Source organism: Ciconia boyciana, chromosome 10 (genome assembly GCF_034638445.1).
Source record: "Ciconia boyciana chromosome 10, ASM3463844v1, whole genome shotgun sequence".
Lineage (NCBI taxonomy): Eukaryota > Metazoa > Chordata > Aves > Ciconiiformes > Ciconiidae > Ciconia > Ciconia boyciana.
This window is the reverse complement of record NC_132943.1, coordinates 39039425-39059117: the sequence shown is the minus strand read 5'-3', so window position 1 is coordinate 39059117 and position 19693 is coordinate 39039425. Positions and strand designations below refer to the sequence as shown.

Here is a 19693-nt window from a genome sequence, read left to right as displayed (position 1 = left end):
GAAACTGGGTTTGTCATATTTCCCTCTCCTTTGCATGCATTAAAAAAACACAGGGGAGGTGGCTGCAGTTTTTAAAGAGGGGGGAAAAAAGCCACCGAAGTCCCTTGATCTTATGAAGCCCTGAACTCTTATATTCCATTTATAGCTCGAGCTGGAATGACATCCCCCTTGATTAGCAAGCTGTCCAATCCAGCTGCATGTGTCAGGACTGTACGAGGCACTAAGTGAAATATATATATGCCCTTATAGAGTTTAGCACATCGGGTCCACCTCCAGGGCACAGGCTGTAGCTCATTCTGACCACTGCTCCTCGCCCAGGAATCACTTTTAAGGTTGTATTTTTTTAGAAGTTTTTTTTGGGGGGCACCTTTACTTTCAAGTTTAAGCAACACAAAATGGCACCAAAGAAGGACGTAAAGAAACCAGCAGCCGCACCAGCACCAGCACCCGCACCCGCACCAGCGCCAGCACCTGCACCAGCTAAACCCAAAGAACCTGCAATCGATCTCAAGAGCATCAAGGTAAATGGATGAACGTGTGCTGATCGCAGACCCAAAGCGCTCCCAAAGGGGAAAGTTAGCACAGTCCTGGCCAAGACCTGCAGTGAAATGTTGCGTATGTTTGGTTCCGGTTTGGGGACTGCAGTGAAATGAATGAGTAACTTCGGTCGACAGATTTGTTGACCTGCCTGAGCTTTTGATTGTTTTAATAGCCGGAGGGGGGTAAGGCATGGTGCATGATTTAACACAAAAGTGAAGCCTGGTGATTTCAAAAGTATTTTGGAGGGTGGCCATCAGAACTTTTTACCAAATCAGTATCAGACTGACCTGTTTGGTAAAGCTAAATTTAAAAGAAAAAAACCAACCAAAACCCCACCTAGAACCCCTAAAGTAGATGCATGAGGACAGGAAAGGGTTACTGAAACTTGAAATGCAATGTTTTCCCATAGCGCTATACTAAAACCACACCTTATTTTGCAGTTTCCCCTCAAATTCCTTTCCAAATTTTTGCAACCACCTGATGACCCTTTGGTCATGTGTTTTGAGATCAGCATGGCTTATCTTTAAAAGCAGAAACAAAACAGATTAAAAAAAAAAAGAGAGAGATTTGGCAGTTTCATCTATTTTCTTTTCATTGCATTGTACAACAAGCATTGATAGCGACCATGAGCTAGAAAGCCATGGATAGAAGCATTTTAAGTGATTTCCTCTCACCTTTACATATTTGCTCAGAATTTGCAATTTGCTGCATATTGAAAGCAACAAAGAGGAAGAGTCTTTCAGAGGTTTCCCTCTGACTGCACTTCCATTTGATCTCATACTGTCTTTAGACTTTGCATGCCAACCAACATCACTGATTGTTGCCTTGACCCTTCAAAGAAAATTCCTCCGTGTTGGGAAATTCTTTACTTCAGAAAGAGGAGAGGGAGGTTAAGTGGTTAAAGAGATGAAGAGACAGACTAGTTTCTCTGTGTAGGACTATAAGTAGTTATTCTCTACCTACCTGACAAGCTGACTGGTGCCAGGACCAATTTGCTAAATTCTACATAAGGAATCATGCCTATTATGGAGAAAAGGAGTACAAAGACTCCTAATAGGACCTACTTATTTTCATCTCATGATGAATTCTGTTTCTGGTGTCTCAATACATATAGTCCCAAGATTATGACCCATTTAGTGAAATTTCTTAAAGTTTACTTAAATTTTCACAATCAGTAGTCAGTATTTTTCTGAATTGGTATGTAGCTTCTCATAAGACTGAAGCTGAACCCACTGACAAGGCAAAACAAGAGTAAGAGAAAAAAAGACATTTTGAAATACTTTGATCATAGTAAAGGCTACACAAAAAGCCCACTGTTTTTGAGAACACTGCCTGAAAATTAGATTAGACCTCACATTTCACTCATCTCGAGAGATGAAGGGGAACGCAAGCTACGTTTCCTACTAAATAATTTAATATGATTTGATAGCTTTCTATGTCCGGTTCATTAAGAGAAAATAGAATTTTCAACTCCAGTGATCCTAGCTAATCTATCTTTATATAAATAGACTTAATAGTATATTACCAGCTAAAAAATGGCAGGCTGCAGTTTGAGGCATCTCTGCAGTTCACTCCTTTACCCAGACAGCTCTCTATTACTGCAGGAAATACATAATGGTAGCACAGAGAGAATGCTCCAGGTTTTGTCATATTCAGACTGATAAAAGAAGATAGTCTGCCTAAATTATCCTTCTTTTGAAAGATAATATCAGAAAAAATATTTTCCTCTTTGAAGCGGGGGGGGGAACCTGGGCTACTATGACAAAACTATTCTTTTAGCACTAACAGCAGCACAATAGCGTTACTATTCCTATTTGTAAATAAGTGAAGATATGAGCAGCATGACAGAGGTTACAGGACTACCCTGCAATGTGGTGGGTGGCACAGCCCCCTGCCCTGAATGTTCATCACTAGCATATATCTTTCCACAAGTATTTCCTCCACTCTTTGTCATGCCCTTACCAGGCAAGGAGCAGGGTGCCTCAGAGGCACTGCAAGAGTGGACAGAGCCCCCCCGGCAGTGAGGGAGTCTTCTCAACCACACAGCCATGGCCACGAGGTGATGCAGAAAGCCACGCTGCCTGCAAGGGTGACACACAACCCCTCTGTCCCTGACCTTCCCCTCTCACCTGAGACCCCACATTGGTCAAGGGCTGCCCAGGCAAACTGTGGCACCTCCAGTGCTGGGCTCTTTGAGAAGGCACCAGGAACAGCCATGGTGCCTTTCATCCTGCCTCGGAGCAGGGGCAGGGACTGGACAATCTCCGAAGGTCCCAACCAGCCACCCTGGGTTATCCTTTTTCACCCTTTGAGAGCTCAGGCAGTAAAGGGAAACAATGTCTTCTTATAAGCAATTTGCCTGGGAGATGTGGCAGTCAGGAATCAACATTTTCTGAGTCTTAGTCCGGTCCCTTAATTAGCATTAATTAATCCTGAATCCTTCCATTCAGCCACCAAAGTCTCAGCATGGGAAAAGGCACAGCACTATTTCCAGCAAAACTTTGGAGCCAGGGAGTACTTAAAACTAAGCTTTTGACCAGGACTCAGTGAACGATCTTCTCCTGGGGCTCTTTGCGATGATTTACCAGGCGTGGAGTCAAAGCCTCCAGCACTTTTAACAAGGGCATCAAGTGGGCTCCCTCCACTCCTCAGGGGACTTAGTGGCCATGCCAGAGCTTGCTACTAATGAGGGGTGACTGGGAATGCCAGGCTGCGGTGCTGGCGATGATCTGGGGAGTCACACAGCAGGAAAACACACAGAAAGGCTTTGTTAGATTTTATAAAGAGACATCCAAACCCCTTTGAACTGTTACAGCTGGACTGAGTAAGGGTAGAGCTGCCTAATAAGGGTTTACAACAGCCAAATAAGCCACATTTGGCAGTGTACTTCATATTAAATTGGCATCAGAGATCATAATGTTCTCCAAAACAAACAAGAAGGTGGTTTACAAACATGGCTAGTGATTCTTTAGGGGTACCCGTCCTCTCAGATGCCCTGCTTGGCCCATCTTCAGGGAATCTGGTTTTCTGAGCCTTTTGGGGTGCACACTTTGAAAGTCAGGCTTTTTTTTTTTTTAAGAGGTCTCAAGCTGGGTTCCTGCAAATGCCTGTAAATTGCACCCCAAAATTGCCTGTAACCATCAGAAGTTGACAGGCCTTTCACCTTCTTCTGTTATTTTTTTCCCCCACTTTAAATTAACCCAATTAAAGCAAATACTTGGCAATTGGCTAGTACTAATAGCAGCTGGTATGGGATTTTCTATTTTTGAGCACCATCTATTGACTATAAAACCAAGTAACAGGAATACCTAACTGCTAAAGACTCAAATCTGTACAGTCAGCCCCTTCTCAGCTCACCTTAGCTTACAGTAGAACCACCACAGGAAGAGAGTCAAGGCAGGGAGGAAGAATTTGTTTTGAAGTGGAAATTTAAAGACCCTTTCCCCCCTACTCAGGAAACAACATGAAACTCTTTTTTGAGTTGTTGCTTGTGCTTTGCAAAAGCTTTGCACAAGCTTTGCACAAGCCTTTCCAGACCACATTTATATTTCCAGTTTTCCTTATTACTAGCATGGCCTGGATTTGAATGATAGGTACAAAGGTTAAAGATTAAATCATAACTGACAAGAGAAGAACAGGGTCATGGATGCATCTGAGAGTAACCACCAGGAACCAACCATGATTAGAAGCAAAATGACCATATGGGTCATTTTCTTAAGAGACCGCCCCCAAGAATTCTGTAGTTAAAACTGTGGCCAAGGACACTCCCAATAAGACAGCTTATCTGTTTTGTCAACTTCCTTTTCCCATACAAGCCTGAGTGAGAAGGAATGTTGAGCTGATGGACAGCACTACTACGGGTCTATGTCTGCAATAACTGGGACGAGACATTAATGATGAGGATGTCTCATGCTTGGTTTTGCAACTGAGGCAGTGGGAAATGGATAAACTTCATATTGCCCAAATTGGTTTAACTCGGTCCCTATCCCAATAGGAAAAGTATGTTGGTTTTTTTATTGGAAATCTAAGGGCCCTTCCCAGCATACACAACTAGTCCTTGGACTGAGCCCAGGCTCATAGCATTAACTGTGATGTTTTGGGATCTGGGTGCTGGAGACGCTGAGTGCAGTGCTTCATAGGCTCCTGCTCTGCAGATGGTGATCTGAACGTGTAGCACCCTGATCCACTGTCACACCAGGCCCTTTACTTCAAGGATCCACTTGAGTATCCTCTCTTCAGCAGAGGCAGAGATTGGGTTCTTGCAAGTATCCATGGTGTAAGTGATGCTCATTTGGTACAGAAGGCTTCCCATGCGGATGTTTTCAAGACTGAAATCCCAGGACACCACTTATGCCATGCCCAACTGCAGATAAGCTACCTACATCTTTAGGGGAAAAGTAATTAAAAGCTATCAACTAGTAAAGACTTGCTAAGGCCTTGTGTAACTGTGTGATGCATGACAAAGCCTGCTGCATGGAAGCAAACCTGTGTGATCATTTGTTTTTAAATACAGAGCTCTTAAGGCAGTAAAAAGTGTTTCTCCAAGTGCCCTTAATTCTTATTACATTCACTAAAGTAGGTCATCTCTGAACAGACATTGCACTGGATATAACCAGAGAGAGATAAACTCACTAAAATGCACTGACAGAAAGCTTCTGGGCTGGAGGGCAAGCAGGACTGCAAATGTCAGCTGAAGTGCTCAGAGAGTGATTACACAGCAGACAAACTCCATCTGAAGCTGTAGAGTGAGAACAGGAATGTTAACAGTAGCTTCGCTCATAACACTAAGGGCTTTCTTAGGAACTGGCAAGTTTTTGCCTGAAATTTTTGGTGCAGGCCTTCAGATTATGCCTGATCCAGCTCCAGCAACAACTCCAGAAAGATTCCCTAGGACCGATATACGCGTTGGACAAGGTCACCAGTCCCAAGTGCCCTTTCAATTAGGAAGGGGACAAGCACAAATATGACTTAGCCTTAAGAGATGTAAAGGTGCCTATCTGACGCCATCCAGACCAGCTTCCTGCTACCACTTTGACCACTGAGATATGGCCACATTCTGGATCCACCCTGGAGCAGAACAGCTCCAGACAAATCTCTTGCCACTGTGAACCCCGCCACTGATGCCAAACCCACGTTGCTGGCAGTTGCTAAATCACTACACGGGCAAGGCACAGCATAAAGGTGTCCCAGGACAGGTAACTTGGACATCAGACTCAGCTACACACCAAGACATCTCTTTGGGATGCTGTTGAAAACCAGAAGGAAAAGCAAAGAGAAAAGCCACCACACTTAATTTTCTTTACAAAGTTTTCAGAAGAACTTTGCCTCCTTTTCTTCCTAAAGTGCTTCTAAACAAGGAGTCCCTCAAAAGTAGGGACTGTCCATGTATATTAGTAGACACTTTTCTTATGTCTGCTAACCTGAAAAATTATTTGGAAAATAATGTGGTGTTTTTTTTTTTTTCCCAAGATCCATTCTTAGTAATTCACAGATTTGGCAGCATTTTAAAAAAAAGATACCTATAGCCTTTGGAGGGTCTGGGGAGTAACAAACTGGAGGAAACAGTGGAATTTAAAGCAAATTATACAGAGAGTAACATTTCAAGAGCTCAGAGTAATTTCAAGTGTTAACAGTGGTTGCATGGCAGAGCCTTTCTCCCATCAACTAATAAATCAAAACAACCCCAAAATATTTCTAAAATAGTGTTTTAAACCCCCTTAGAGCACAGAGAGATTGTAACAGATAGTAACAAGATATTTGTTTCTCTTACATAAGGCAAGAAGAAGGTGACTAATTTAGCCAATGACAAGTAAAGAAAGAAGTTGTCTGTAAGGAGATATGAAACAACCAAGCTGGAAATTTGCCCCGACTTCACTGAGGCTTTATTACATCTTATACCCATTGCCAAAAAGCACTTTCAACTGGCTGGTTTACCGCATAGCGCTTAAATGTCAAGTAGCAATAGTTTAAATAATGTTAATACTCTAACACAGCCGCTGGGAGGCATGTTAAAACAACAAATCCCTCCGAGAGCAGGGCTCCAGAGCCTCACATTTCCTCATGCATCCTCTTGATTATACACGTCCATCCAAAACTAAATGCAATTGGAAAAGAGACACTTTTACAAATGAATAGAATAGACTATTTCAGTTGGAAGGGACCTACAATGATCATCTAGTCCAACTGCCAGACCAATTCAGAGCTGACCAAAAGTTAAAGCATATCGTTAAGGGTATTGTCCAAATGCCTCTTAAACACTGAGAGGCTTGGGGCATCGACCACCTCTCCAGGAAGCCTGTTCCAGTGCTTGACCACCCTCTCGGTAATGTCCTAATGTCCAGCCTAAGTCTCCCCTGGCGCAGCTTTGAACCATTCCCACGTGTCCTGTCACTGGATAGCAGGGAGAAGAGCTCAGCACTTCCATGAGCACAACTGAACGCATTTCCCCCCATGAAGCTAATGAAATCTGTTCAAAATGGTATGATCAACAGTGCAGCTGGAGCACATTTCACTCCCAGATATTTCAGAAGGGCACATTAATTAATCAGCAAGGCTCATCCAAAAGTTTTTGCACAACTGTAAAGCAACTGTGAAGTTATAAGCTTTCAAAGTAAACAAACTGGAAAGTTACACAGAATGCTTAGGAAAAAAAAATTCAAATTCATCTGCAGTTAAGTCCCTTAAACTCAAAGATATTTTGAGCTATTCTTCCAAATCTCATGGTATCTCACACACACAATTTTCTCTCCTATATTAACAGTGGTCATTTTTATTCTTTCTTCAGTTGTATTTCCAGGCAGCTCTGTTCTCGAAACAGAGCTCACTCTCTCAAGAGCTCATCTGCTCCTAATGTTTCTCTGCCTCATAAAAGACATCAGCCTAATCCATCAGGCTGTTGATTCTTATTTAAATGAGAAGTAGCCTCTCTAAAATCTGTGGCATCGATCACACAAGCTATCGAACCGGGGTGATGGACGGGAGAATGACAGCCCGCTTTTCAGAGGGGTTTGAGAGCTGTGTAATCCTGCACTCAGTGATGTCTACTAGAAAATATGTGCAGCTGTATTAATCAAGGAGTAGGCATTAATGGTGAGCAGATATCATATGAACTGCTGTAGGCACAATCCTAGCTTATCTCACCCAAAAATAATAATAAAAAATCCCTCTAGTCCTGAATAGAAGACTAAATATACAATGAGTATCCTAGGGAACTCTCCAATTTTCTCCTCTCTGATTTTCCAAGACATCCGATATGTTCTCAGTCTCTTCTACAGAGACAGTACCTTGAAATATCTGGTGACTCTCTAATAAAATCCCAAGATGATTTCCTTCTCTGTAATTCCCCCAAAGGGTAACAAGCAGATGGAGCAGCTGAATGCTTTAACTCCTAGCAGCATCTTTTCCCAGAGCTTTTCACCCTGTCCAGACATTTACACATTTACAGCGAGCACAAAGCAACTGTCACTCAGCATGGCTGTACTCAGTCCCAGTGCCCACCAGCCTAAATAGGTGAGCACAGCACCACACTGCAAAGGTCAGGGCCCTAAGGCCCAGGAACTGGTGATTTGTTGGCAAGTTAGAAACTTCAGTAAGAATTTGGAAGTAAAGATTTGTGTGGACTGGGTCTTCTGCTTAGCTGGTGATACAGAGTTGCATACAATCCTATCCACCGTGCCCTATTTAACTGGGACCTAATCAAAATGCCTCTATCTAGCAACAAGAGGAATAGAAGGTGGTCACAAACCATACAGGGAAAAGCCTTAATTGTAAAAACAAAACAAAAAACCAAACAAAAATCCCAAAACACACCACCTTTTTCTTTGGCACAGATAACCTTCTGGATAAGAACTTTGTCCATAAATAAGGGCTAAGCCAAGTTAGAGAAATCCAGGTCCTTCTGGTCTTTCTTTGTGTTGCAGTTCCTTCAACCTTTCATTATTTTTGCTGGAATAAATGCTGGGGGGGCGTTTATTTTTTTTTAAAACAAACTCCCTGAAATTTCAACATCTTGCTTAAGGCCCTGAGACTCATCATGTCCTCTGACAATGCAGAGAACACTGCCAGGATCAGAACAAAGATCAGATCACTGCAAAATACTTTTTTCTACCTTTTGAAGTTTATGAAAGCTCCTTACAGAATCAGAAATCTTACCTTTCATTTCTTTTCAGGAGTGTTTTAAATACTTTCTATACTGAGGCCATTAGTAGGTGCCCTTACTCAAAGCAAGTAGCATTTTAAGCCCCCAACAGACCCTGTTGGCTTAAAGTAGGGTGATTCGTAATTCAAGTGAATGCAACATGCCCATGCTAGAATATTTCTCCACAGCAAAACTCTTGTCTAGTGTGCTTTTATTCAAGAACCAGTAATAAAATGAAGGGCTGATGTGGTGCACTAGTATTTCCTCATCTAAAATCTGACCAAAGTCTCACATGGTCAAAAGATCAATCAGTTTATATGTAGACCCCTCTCAATTTATACATACTTGATAGCCCATTCAAGCCAGACTGCTAATCCAGGTATCAGTTTTCTATGCCCAAGACAAACGTGCCCTAATTATTTTCTGCTTGGCATCTAAAGTCTTTTGGGGTGAGTTTTGTTGTAGCCAACCATAAAGCTTATCTGGAAGTAAGAACAAATGCTCAAGAAAATTAATGAAAGTTTTCCGTTACTTTTTTTTTTTTTTTAATCCTGTTTTCAGGGGAACATTTCCCAGTTGCCAGCACTGGAGAGCAAGAGGCTGAGGGCAGAAGGAAAATTCCACAAAAGGCAACACACTGGTTTGACCCAGGCAACATTTCAGCTCTGCCAAAGTCTTTAGAAAGCTCCTCTACTAATGCGTTGGGACTGATGGCCAAGATCTATATTAGCTTTCTCACTGCCCAAGTTCCAGCCCCAGCCAGTATTAATCAGAAGGTCTGCACTGTGCTAAACCTATGTTAGCTAATTCAGACAAAAGCATGAACCGCCTTTTCTATGCGACCACACCTGATCATGGCTACACTTTGTCCTGAATACATCCCTGTTCCCACAGGCTAATAGATTACAAATAGCAGAAAAAACAAGAGTGAGGGATTGGCAATGGAGCATTTTTCATACTCAGTATATTTTCCAGATATTTCTCCAAAAATGCGAATAATCTGTTTGGACAAAATGTTTTCCAGCTAAAATGGCAAGCTTAGAAAATTCTTTGCAGTTGTATCTTTAGCTTTTAAAATAGGAGGTAGGAGGTTAATGTCTTAAATCCAACCAAATATTTTGACCTATTTTGATTGTTCAGTTTAAAAAAAACAAAACAAAACAAACAAAAACCACGCAGTAAAGTTAAGTCTGCTTGCATTTGATCCTTTCTTTCAGAGCCCTCAATATACTGAAGAGAGACATTCACAAAGGTTATGCTTACCTTCAGGGTAACTAAGCAAGCTACAGGAGAAAATTTCCCTCACTAATCACATTTCGCAGGAGCAGTGAATGCTCAACAAAGGAAATCAACAGAAATTAGAGAAAGGACTTGAGTTTGCAACAGGAAGTCTGTTGTTTTCACACAAGCATTCCCACCCTGGCTCCATGACACTCTTGATCCAGTTGAGGTGACAGGGAAAGGAAGAAGTTTGGAGCAAATTTTTCTAATCCTTTTACAATGTCTCACAGCATTGATTCACAGATTTGACCTGGGCTTGGAGGATGCTACATGGTGGGACTAGACCTTTGCTACTGAAGAAGCTGTAGCCTCTACCTCCTGCAACCTACCTAGAAACTCCCCACTTGTAGTCCCACCATGACCCCTCCACACTGCAACCCAAAAAGCAAGTACCCCTTTCCCCACCATGAACAGTCATCCTTCCAGTTCACAAAGCCTTTTGGGGGTCTTAGCTTCTATCACAGCTTCTCCCTTGCCCCCACATCACAAAAACCTTAGCAGCACGTCCTCTCACCACACCAGTGAGCTCTGAAGCTGGCATGCTGGTGCACTGCCTAACCCCAGCCTTAGAGGAAGTGTCCTCTAGGACACTAGAAGAGAGTCACAGGCTACTGTGAATACAAATTTCCCACTGCCCTGCAGGGTAGGTACATCTACACATCAGCCACTAACCTAGCAATACAGTTGGGTCCAAAACACACAGATAATTTTTCCCTTAAAAACGTTCAAAATTTGGAAAACATGACCAGTGCAGAGGAAATGCTTCACAGTCAGACACCACCTCTGTCAACAGGTTAATCTTCTGCTCCGTGCCAACAACTGGATCACGCTGAGCAGACAAGCAGCAGCACCACTCATCTAACATCGAGCTCTGTATTATCCGTATAAGGGGTTGAGCAAAGCCCAGCGAAGATACGAGCACCATCCAGCTGCATCTAACACACAACCTGCAAGCCATGTGTAAAACCAGCCAGCTGGGCAAACACGTGGCACCTCTCACCCTCAACGCTCCTTGCTCACTGACTTTATAGCTTATTGGAGAAATAGAATCCTTCCCTATAAGGAAGTCTTGGTAGGTCTGGACAAGGAATATCTCCTCTTGACAGTACGGACCCAGAAAGTGCTGACATGAATCAAACTTACTGCTTGCCACTCCCTGCCCCTCTCCAGCCTCCTAAAAATAGCCATCATAAGATGTCGATCAAGACATGGAGCCTCCTGTCACTTTGCCCTAAGAAAGCTAAAGAACTCGCCAAGGGGAGGGATCGCTTCCTTCTGACACCTAATCCAGGCAATGCCGTCAGCACCGCCGGATAAATAAGGGGAAGAAAGGCCAGGAAAGCAGGACCACTCTCGAGACCTCTCAGCTAATCCCTTCTGCCCGTCTGCTGCTCTGCTTTTCCAACTCTCAACCATGGTGGGTCCACTGGAAAGCTAATGGTTAGCAGCGAGCCAGTGTATTTTACATAAGTAAATCGGGCTTCTCGCTCAAGTTAGTTCTAGCGGGGGGAAGGACAGTCCAGAAGACAGTTTAGATTTGCTTGGCTTTCCTCCTTAAACCTAAAGGACTATGCAAGGTTTTCCAGTTAGCCTCAAGTTCTGCACCAGGCAATGGTAGACCTGCTGCTCCTGTAGCTTCAGACAGAAGGGTTACAATTTGCTAGTGCTGTCTGCTAAGCATATTTTATTTTTTTTAAATCAGATGCAATCTGCTATAAGTGGCAAAGGAAAATAGTAATATTTTTATATAAGAAAATTTCATAGTTTAGTACTTCATGAAACAATGTACCGTCAACAACTAATTTGAAACAAACTTTAAGGCATTGGTTTAATTCCTATGTTAATGTAAAAAAAGCTACTTGTTAAGCAATATTACTTCAAATGGTCTTAATAAAAGGGGTCTATACTAAAACAGTAAGTGACCTGATGGTACATTAATGACTTTTGTTAGTTAAGAGACTTTAGATTTTTGTTGCTTCTAGCCACAACCCTGGCTTTCCCTGGGATGCAGATTTTAACGGAATCTTTAAGAATAGACCTGGTGATGTATTTTTACAAGGGAAGTTGCTAGTGTAGGTTGCTATGGCCCAATTACATTAGGCACGACAGATGTGAGAGCACTCAGCTACTTTGTGCTATTTGCTTTCTCTCAGTGCATTTTCAGCAGTACTAGTTCTCTTTTTTTCTCTCTCTCTTTTTCTTCCCAACTGCAGTCCTTCACTCCTGACCAAATTAATGGTAAGTGAAATAAAAGTTAAACTTTAACAGGGGACAGGAGGGGGAACATAATGGCTACCAAATGCTAAATATTCACTAGTCTTAACAGCTCTTTTGCTATCTGCATTACTTCTGCACATCTGACAGGCCACATTTTTGCTGTTTTGGAAGATGACTCATGGATTGAGCTGGATGCTTTAGAAAACAAACAGGTTCTCCCCCAGCCCCTCCTTCCTAAGCTATTTTTTGTGATTGATTTCCTTCCAACAGATCGAGTTCTCCCGGGAACAACAGGATGGTAAGTTACGAGAGCGCCAATGTGTTTTACATGTATGTGGGTTCAGAGATGAGCTACAGTCTCAGAAGTTTAACCTTTACAAAAAGATGAGCTAGGACTTCAGCTGGTATAAATCACCACATTCTTGACTTCAGAGGAGCAGTGCTGACTTACACTGAACAAGACTCTGACCATAGATTTACGTGTAATTTATCTGGGAGCTTATGTGCTGCCCAAGCAGAGAAGTTTATGCCATGGTATGAAGAGGAAATAGGCTGGTGTTACCAGCTCTACCTACTGAATGTTTTTCAGTTGCGCTCCGGTACTGGCCGTTCACAGGGATGCTGAAAACGAGTCTTGCATTTCAAAGTCATGGGGGAAGTAGGTAGATGAAGGACAACAGAAGGAAGGAGTGAGCTGAAAATTTAACTTAGCTGCAGTGACATTGCAATTTTACATGAACAGAAGATGCAAGAGGCCTACACGTCACTTTTGCCAGGAGGTGTTGTGGAAGGGAAGGAAGAAGGGCTGTTTTACTGTAAATACATTCATGAAGCATGGAAATAGTTAGCAAATAAGTGACTTGTGTAAACTGTTGCATATAAACACAATAGTCTGGATATGCTGCAATTCTTGAGCATCTTGCTGTATCCTCTGCTTCACAAGCCACCAGCAAGTTCCAATTTTTTTTTTCAATCTGCTAGAAAGATCTGATTAAAAATTCTGACATGAACAAAAATCCACATTGAAGCTCTGGAAATCTAAGCTGGAGTGTTTTAAATATCCTAAGATATGCATTTGGGTTATATTAAACAACATAGGTTTAAAATAATGTCAAAAATTCAGTAGCAAATATAGTAGACTTCTTACTGTGAACAAAGTATTTAGAATGGAAGATATGAGGATTTACTAGAAATCCAGAGGGAGAGGAATAGCTAGAAGCAGGTCTTAAGAGAGAGCCCTAAACTTCCTGAACACCAGCCTGCTCTGGGTTACACCATCAAAGCAATAGGGAGAGGTATAGTGCAGTAAGTGAGACTGGAAACATTTCTCTTCCTGCAGTCCAAACACTACTGGTCACAAAGACAACAATAAGGACTGTTCCTCACTTTTTAATTCTAAAACTTTTACAAAAAGGTTGGGAGGGTTTATGGAAAAATGCCATCAATTCAAAGCTGCTGGCATGTGTAACAAAGGAAAATATTTCTCTCAGCTTCCTTACGTATTTCAGATCATCCAGCTGCTGTAATGCTGCTATGACTGAACCAAGCAGCAGAGCAATTAAAAGCTACTTGAGAGAGGGAGAATTTCCCAGGAACAGAGATCTCCCACCCTCAGTAACTATTTCCATCTACACAGGCTGATGCACCAGCAGCTGGGTAGTACCCTCCTCAGAGAGGGATTTTAGACATGTTTATTCCAGCAGAGGTGTAAACTAGGACTAGCTATACCTATAAAAAAACTAAAAAGAAAAACCCCACAGCAAAGATATATTGCAGTGAAATGTGTGCCTGAGAGACAAAAATAAAACTGGGCCTTTTCTCTGAGCCGGGGAGCAGTGTTCAGAACCCAGTGAACATCAAACTTCCTGGAATTTACGAAACAGAGAACTCTCCTGATGGCTTTGCTAATAGCAAACTGGCATTGTTTTATACCTCGCTCTGGCTAAATGTCATTAATGCACCAGATGAAAGATCAGATCATATGGTATAAATCACTACAGCTCCATCGACCTCAGCTGCTACAGCAGGAGCCGATATCAAGTTGGTATATTGTGAGGGGAAGCTCTACACAGGTCCAGAAGGCCTTGATTTCATACCCTGCAATAAAAGCTGTAAGGGGAGAGGGTTAGCGGTAAAGGGTTATAGGTCTCTCACATCAGACAGTAAGAGGATTAGTTTCAGATGTATTAGATTACAGCCTAGCAGGCTGACATCCTGTATCAGCAGTTTTACTGGGTGCCAGCAACTCCTCCACTAAGGCGGTATATGGATGGCTAAAGGAAGAACCTAAATACCTCTGCATCACACGTCCCCAGCACAAGATGAATGAAGACATGATTTGAAATGTGGTATATTACTCCTAAATCTGCCTCAAGGCACAAAGAGCACTCCACCTACACACGCTGTGAAACGCAAAGCCTGTCTAGCTGCTGGAAGCACATCATGGCCAAGGGAAAGATGTTTCACCTGGTTTACTTGGAGCTAAAACACAGCATCGTCAGACACTGCAGTGCAGAAAAGATCAACAGCACAGTCCAAGATGCTCTTGACATACGAGGTTTGAAGATAGCTTTTTAACTAGACCCTTGACTTCCTCCCCCCTTTTTTTTTAAAAAAAAAACCACCACTTTTTTTTTCTTCATTGCAACAAATACTCTAAAAAGCCTGAAAAATATAGGAAGATGATTAACATGGAAATTTGCAACAGAAGATGAAGACTGACAATGCAATGAAGGCAACCATCTGTGCTGATTTTTGTAGGAGAAACATCTGTACCCCAAGTCCTTGGTCAGCAGCAAAGGGGAAATAAGTGAATGTTGATCACTTGGCAGCACTGAAAGAAGCAAAGTCTCAAAGTGTACACACTGGACATGCACTGGAATAAAGCTCCACCCAAGTATTACCACTGGAAAAGCCGGATATTCGTGGATCTGTAAGAAGCAGGGACAGATTGCAAAGGGCAGACAAAGGAGGGAACAAACAGGAGTAGAAATGTCATTGTAAGGGAACTTCAAGGGAAAACAAAAGTAGAAGCATTTGAAATCCACCTTCAAGTTTCCCATTAGCACTGTGTAGTTGAGATGCTGGGATTGCAGGCAGGACCCATTGAAGCAGGCAGATATTTTGCACTGCTAGGTACCTTGACAGAAGAGTCCTAGTCCTCTGGTGAGATAAGGTGGAGTGGATAATTACATTTTTACCTTCTGCTGCTATGTCATGTAAAGAAACTTGTTCTTGAATGGCAATGTTTGTAGAAAGCTTATCTTTCCCCGTGCTTGAAATAACTACGGGGTCAATCGCAAAGCTATTGATGGCTATTAAAGCCAGGAAAGCTATGAAAGATAGATATAAAAGATTAAAAATAGTGAAACCAAAATGTCAGAGGGGAGGAGTTTTTCTTGGGATCATGGGCCAAAGGTTCCCCTGGCTAACTCCCCCAGAGTTGATGGAACAATGCCAGGAGACAACAGGCTCACATCTTTGTCGATAGAACTTGTCAATAGGGAGCTGCCTGGCTCAATTTAACTGTTTCTCTTCCCTTGCAGACTTCAAGGAGGCCTTCCTCCTCTTTGACAGGACTGGTGATGCCAAGATCACCCTGAGCCAGGTTGGCGACATCATCCGGGCGCTGGGGCAGAACCCTACAAATGCTGAGATCAACAAGATCCTGGGCAACCCCAGCAAAGAGGGTAAGTACCCTACAGTCTCTCATGGGCCTTTCTTCAGGCTGGGGAACTGTAATTAGGCAATATCAATAGTCACAGCAGGAGGGAGAGGAGCTTTTGCTCTGATAGGGGAGCAAGGGGTGGGCTGTGCAGCAACAATACATAGAATTTCTCCAGTTCCTTTTGAAGAGGAGGATGATAGGGAATACAGTGCTCAGAGAGGAAAATCTTCTCCTTAAGCTATGGAGAAGTCTCTGTAGGGATCATTCTGGTGTTAACTTGGTGTAGGTGTAACACACACTCATTGCTGCTCACAGTCCATCTGTGCCCCAGCCCTCACTGAGGAGCTGTAAGTCCATTTCCAACAGCTGATACTCAGCTCTTCAGGTCCTTCCAGCACAGGATCTTCTGCATAAGACAAGACATGCCCTGGGACTGGAAACCCACCTGTACAGTTCTGCTGACTGGGGTGGTCTGCTCAAAGCTCCTACGAAGTTGAGCATGCTGAGGCATATGTTGGCCATTTATTATAGTGCCCATATTCTATTTCCTTTTCTCCCCTCTTAGAGATAAAAGAAATGGTAGAAACTGCAGTCACCTCCTTCTACCAAGGACCTAGCTGCAGGAGATCCCTGATTTCAGTCATGCAGAACCATATTAAGATGGGCTGAATTATATTCAAACCCTCAGGCCTGGTAAAGGTGGCTCTGAGGAACAATTCAGAAGGCCCGAGTTAAGCATTAGCACCAGTAGGAAGCACTGAGCAGAGGACTAACACAGAAGTGAGACCATGACAGTACTTTAAGTGACTACAGCAATAACTGACAGTGATTTTTATACAGCTGGGTAGTAAAATAGCTTCTGTAAACAACTGTATATTCAAAAGTCCCTCCCATGTTTCCATCTATTATATTTCATCGCTGTCCAGATGAAGGCTGCTCTTTGCAAAGACTGGGGGTGGGGGGGATCCTTTTATTTGGCAGCCTTGCTCCAACAAAAACCATTTGGGGAAGTCCTCACTGAGGACTACAACTTCCAGCTCATGAGACCAAAGGGGTTAGATGCACTAACCTTGTGAGTCCTTAAATCTCCACACTGAACACGTTAAATAGTAAATTTGGACACCACCCCCACTGGATATTCCTAGTTTTAATTAGTTTATTCTTTTGCTAATAGTCTCTCTTACCACATCAAAGAGACCCTGAAGAGGTCAGTAACATGATGTCAGCAACCTCAGGGCCTTGTTTAAGTTGCAACATCCCGCTCTGGTTACCTTTTCCCACTGCTTGGGGCTCAAGATTTCTGTTTTACTGTATTCTGTAGTTCCCCCACTCCCAAAATCCTTTCAAAGATCAACTCATACAGCAAGTTTCATTTCTGAAAGAAACATACAACATGCACATAAGCATATAAAATTATGTGAGAAGAGGGGTGGAGCAAGGATGTGAAAATTAACTCCCACGATAAGAGAGAATCCAGATTCTGCAAAGGAACTGCCAAACCCTGAGACAAAGACTAGAGTAAAAGATAGAAAGAGGTGTGTGAATGAGGTGGGAGGCTCTCCCACATTTGAGGGTGAATATCCCAAAAGAACACACAGAAGTGTCTAGCATGTAGCAACTGGTGCTTTCTTTCCAGAGTTGAATGCCAAGAAAATTACTTTTGAAGAGTTCCTGCCCATGTTGCAAGCAGCTGCTAACAACAAGGAACAGGGTACCTATGAAGACTTTGTTGAAGGTCTGCGTGTCTTTGACAAGGAAGGCAACGGCACAGTCATGGGGGCTGAACTCCGTCATGTACTGGCTACTCTGGGTGAGGGATTATCCTCTCTGTGAGCACTTTAAAAGTTCCCGCTGTTTGAAGGCATGAGCGAGAGGGGAAAGATATTCTAAGTCTGGAAAGGCAGGAAGCTACAAAGCCAGACAAGACTCTGGGTTTCCTAACAGGGAATCCACAAGGAAAGCAGACACACGACACAGTAAAAAGCCCAAAGGAAAAGGTTTGGTTTATTACTTCTAAATTTGGACTAGGTATTAAGAGTGCCTGTTATTTGAGGAAGAGAGAGAATCATGGAATATCTCTGAGTTGGAAGGGACCCATAAGGATAGAGTCCAACTCCCTGCTCCTCACAGGACTACCTAAAACTAAACCACATGACTAAGAATATCGTCCAGATGCTCCTTGGACTCTGACAGGGTTGGTGCTGCGACCACTTCCCTGGGGAGCCTGTTCCAGTGACCAACCACCCTCTCAGTGAAGAGCCTTTTCCTAATGTCCAGTCTGAACTTCCCCTGACACAGCCTCATACCATTTCCTTGTGTCGTATCACTGGTCACCAGACAGAAGAGATCAGCACCTCCCTGTCTGCTGCATCTCTTGAGGAAGTTGTAAAGAAGTTGTACAGAAAATGCTGTACACCTCAGTGACGTAAAGCACAGGGACAAAGATAGAGGATTTGCTGCATAGTTTCTTCACTCTGTAGGAATAACTAGAATCCCTGTGTCTATACGCACGTGCAAAACTTCTAAAGAAAGTTAAAAGTAAAGCTCAGTTCAGTTATAGGTCTTTTTGTTACTAACTTGGAAAATAAGGAAAGCCTTTGGAAAAGCTTGTAGGGTTCAGTCTCAGTTACGTGTCTGTGGAAGAATTAACCGAGCTCTCTCCACTTTCCAGGTGAGAAGATGACAGAAGAGGAAGTAGAAGAACTCATGAAAGGTCAGGAAGACTCCAATGGCTGCATCAACTACGAGGGTAGGTGCAAGGGTTCAACACCCTCTCATCCTACATTTCTTCTCTCTCCCTTGCAGAGTTTCATTGCGGTTGGCTTTTAGCTTCTCAGGCAAATCAGTTAGACAAAGCTACAGCTGAGTTAGGTTGAAAGGCGTATGCATGAAAACGGCAGTTGCAGTATGCTTAGCCTGCAGTAACACTACTCAAAAGACTAGATTCAGCCACAGCAGAGAAAGCTACTTCAGTCGATGCCAGATCTCTAGACTCTCTGACTTTCTGTAGAGCAGGGACAGTGATTGGAACCAATCCTATAGCTAATGCTTAGACAAAGTGCTCTGTTCGTCATATATTTAGTCTTACCACACTTAAGCAGGAAGAGAATTTGGTTTGTACAACATTAAACACTTAGAACTTTCTATCACAACATTGGGTCAAATCTGATCAGGAACGTGTATTTTTAATGCCATCAGCTCATGAATAGCTGTTCTTTTTAAAGGTATTTCCCAAAGTAATATTTACTGCTCCTTCTAACTAGCATATCGGTATTTTTCCACAGCATTTGTAAAGCACATCTTGTCTGTCTAAGTGGACTTCCCCAGATACCAAACGGTATGTTCATATGTTCTTCTCATTTGCACACTTAACCTTGTCTGTTTGCTATGCTTAAAGGCTTCTACATGCCCATGGCCAGACATAGGTTATGAAACCAACGCGACACCATCTCCCCAATGATACAAATACACAAAATGAGACTGTTGTCCAAGAGCAAAGAAAACAGGAATGCAGATTCCTGGATCTTATTCACAGCTCTATAACTAGTTGGAAACTGTTTAGTGGATTTTTCACACATACCCAAACTGTGAAAAGAAATGCTCAGTTTATTCATGAGCATGGAAACACTCAGGCTTAAATATCACCCTAGATCTCTGTTGTCATACAAAATTTCAACGTGCTTATAGGATAAGTGTCTCAGGCTGTCAGTTTGCATAGCTTAAACCCTAATTTTGTGGGTGTTTTTTTTTTTTTTAAAAAAAGGAAATAAAAGCAATGCCTTCTGATAATTTGTAGATTTCTGTAAAGACAGAGTAGCCTGAATACTTGTGTGAACTGAGAACAGCTCTTC

At 42.6% G+C, this 19693-nt stretch overlaps 1 protein-coding gene across 1 annotated transcript; it reads left to right on the top strand.

The window, feature by feature from the left end:
• Positions 1-395: 395 nt before the first annotated feature.
• MYL1 (myosin light chain 1) lies at positions 396-19155 on the top strand. Its single transcript, XM_072874331.1, has 6 exons — positions 396-521; positions 12446-12473; positions 15721-15864; positions 17479-17652; positions 18514-18591; positions 19127-19155. The coding sequence occupies exons 1-6, from the start codon at positions 396-398 to the stop codon at positions 19153-19155; spliced, it is 579 nt and encodes a 192-aa protein (XP_072730432.1).
• The last annotated feature ends 538 nt before the right edge of the window (positions 19156-19693 follow it).

Excerpts from the sequence above, each read along its gene's own strand:
- MYL1 (XM_072874331.1), top strand. The coding sequence starts at position 396 with ATGGCACCAAAGAAGGACGTAAAGAAACCAGCAGCCGCACCAGCACCA. Across the intron at positions 522-12,445 it reads TCGATCTCAAGAGCATCAAG|ATCGAGTTCTCCCGGGAACA; the intron begins GTAAATGGATGA and ends TCCTTCCAACAG. Across the intron at positions 12,474-15,720 it reads CTCCCGGGAACAACAGGATG|ACTTCAAGGAGGCCTTCCTC; the intron begins GTAAGTTACGAG and ends CTTCCCTTGCAG.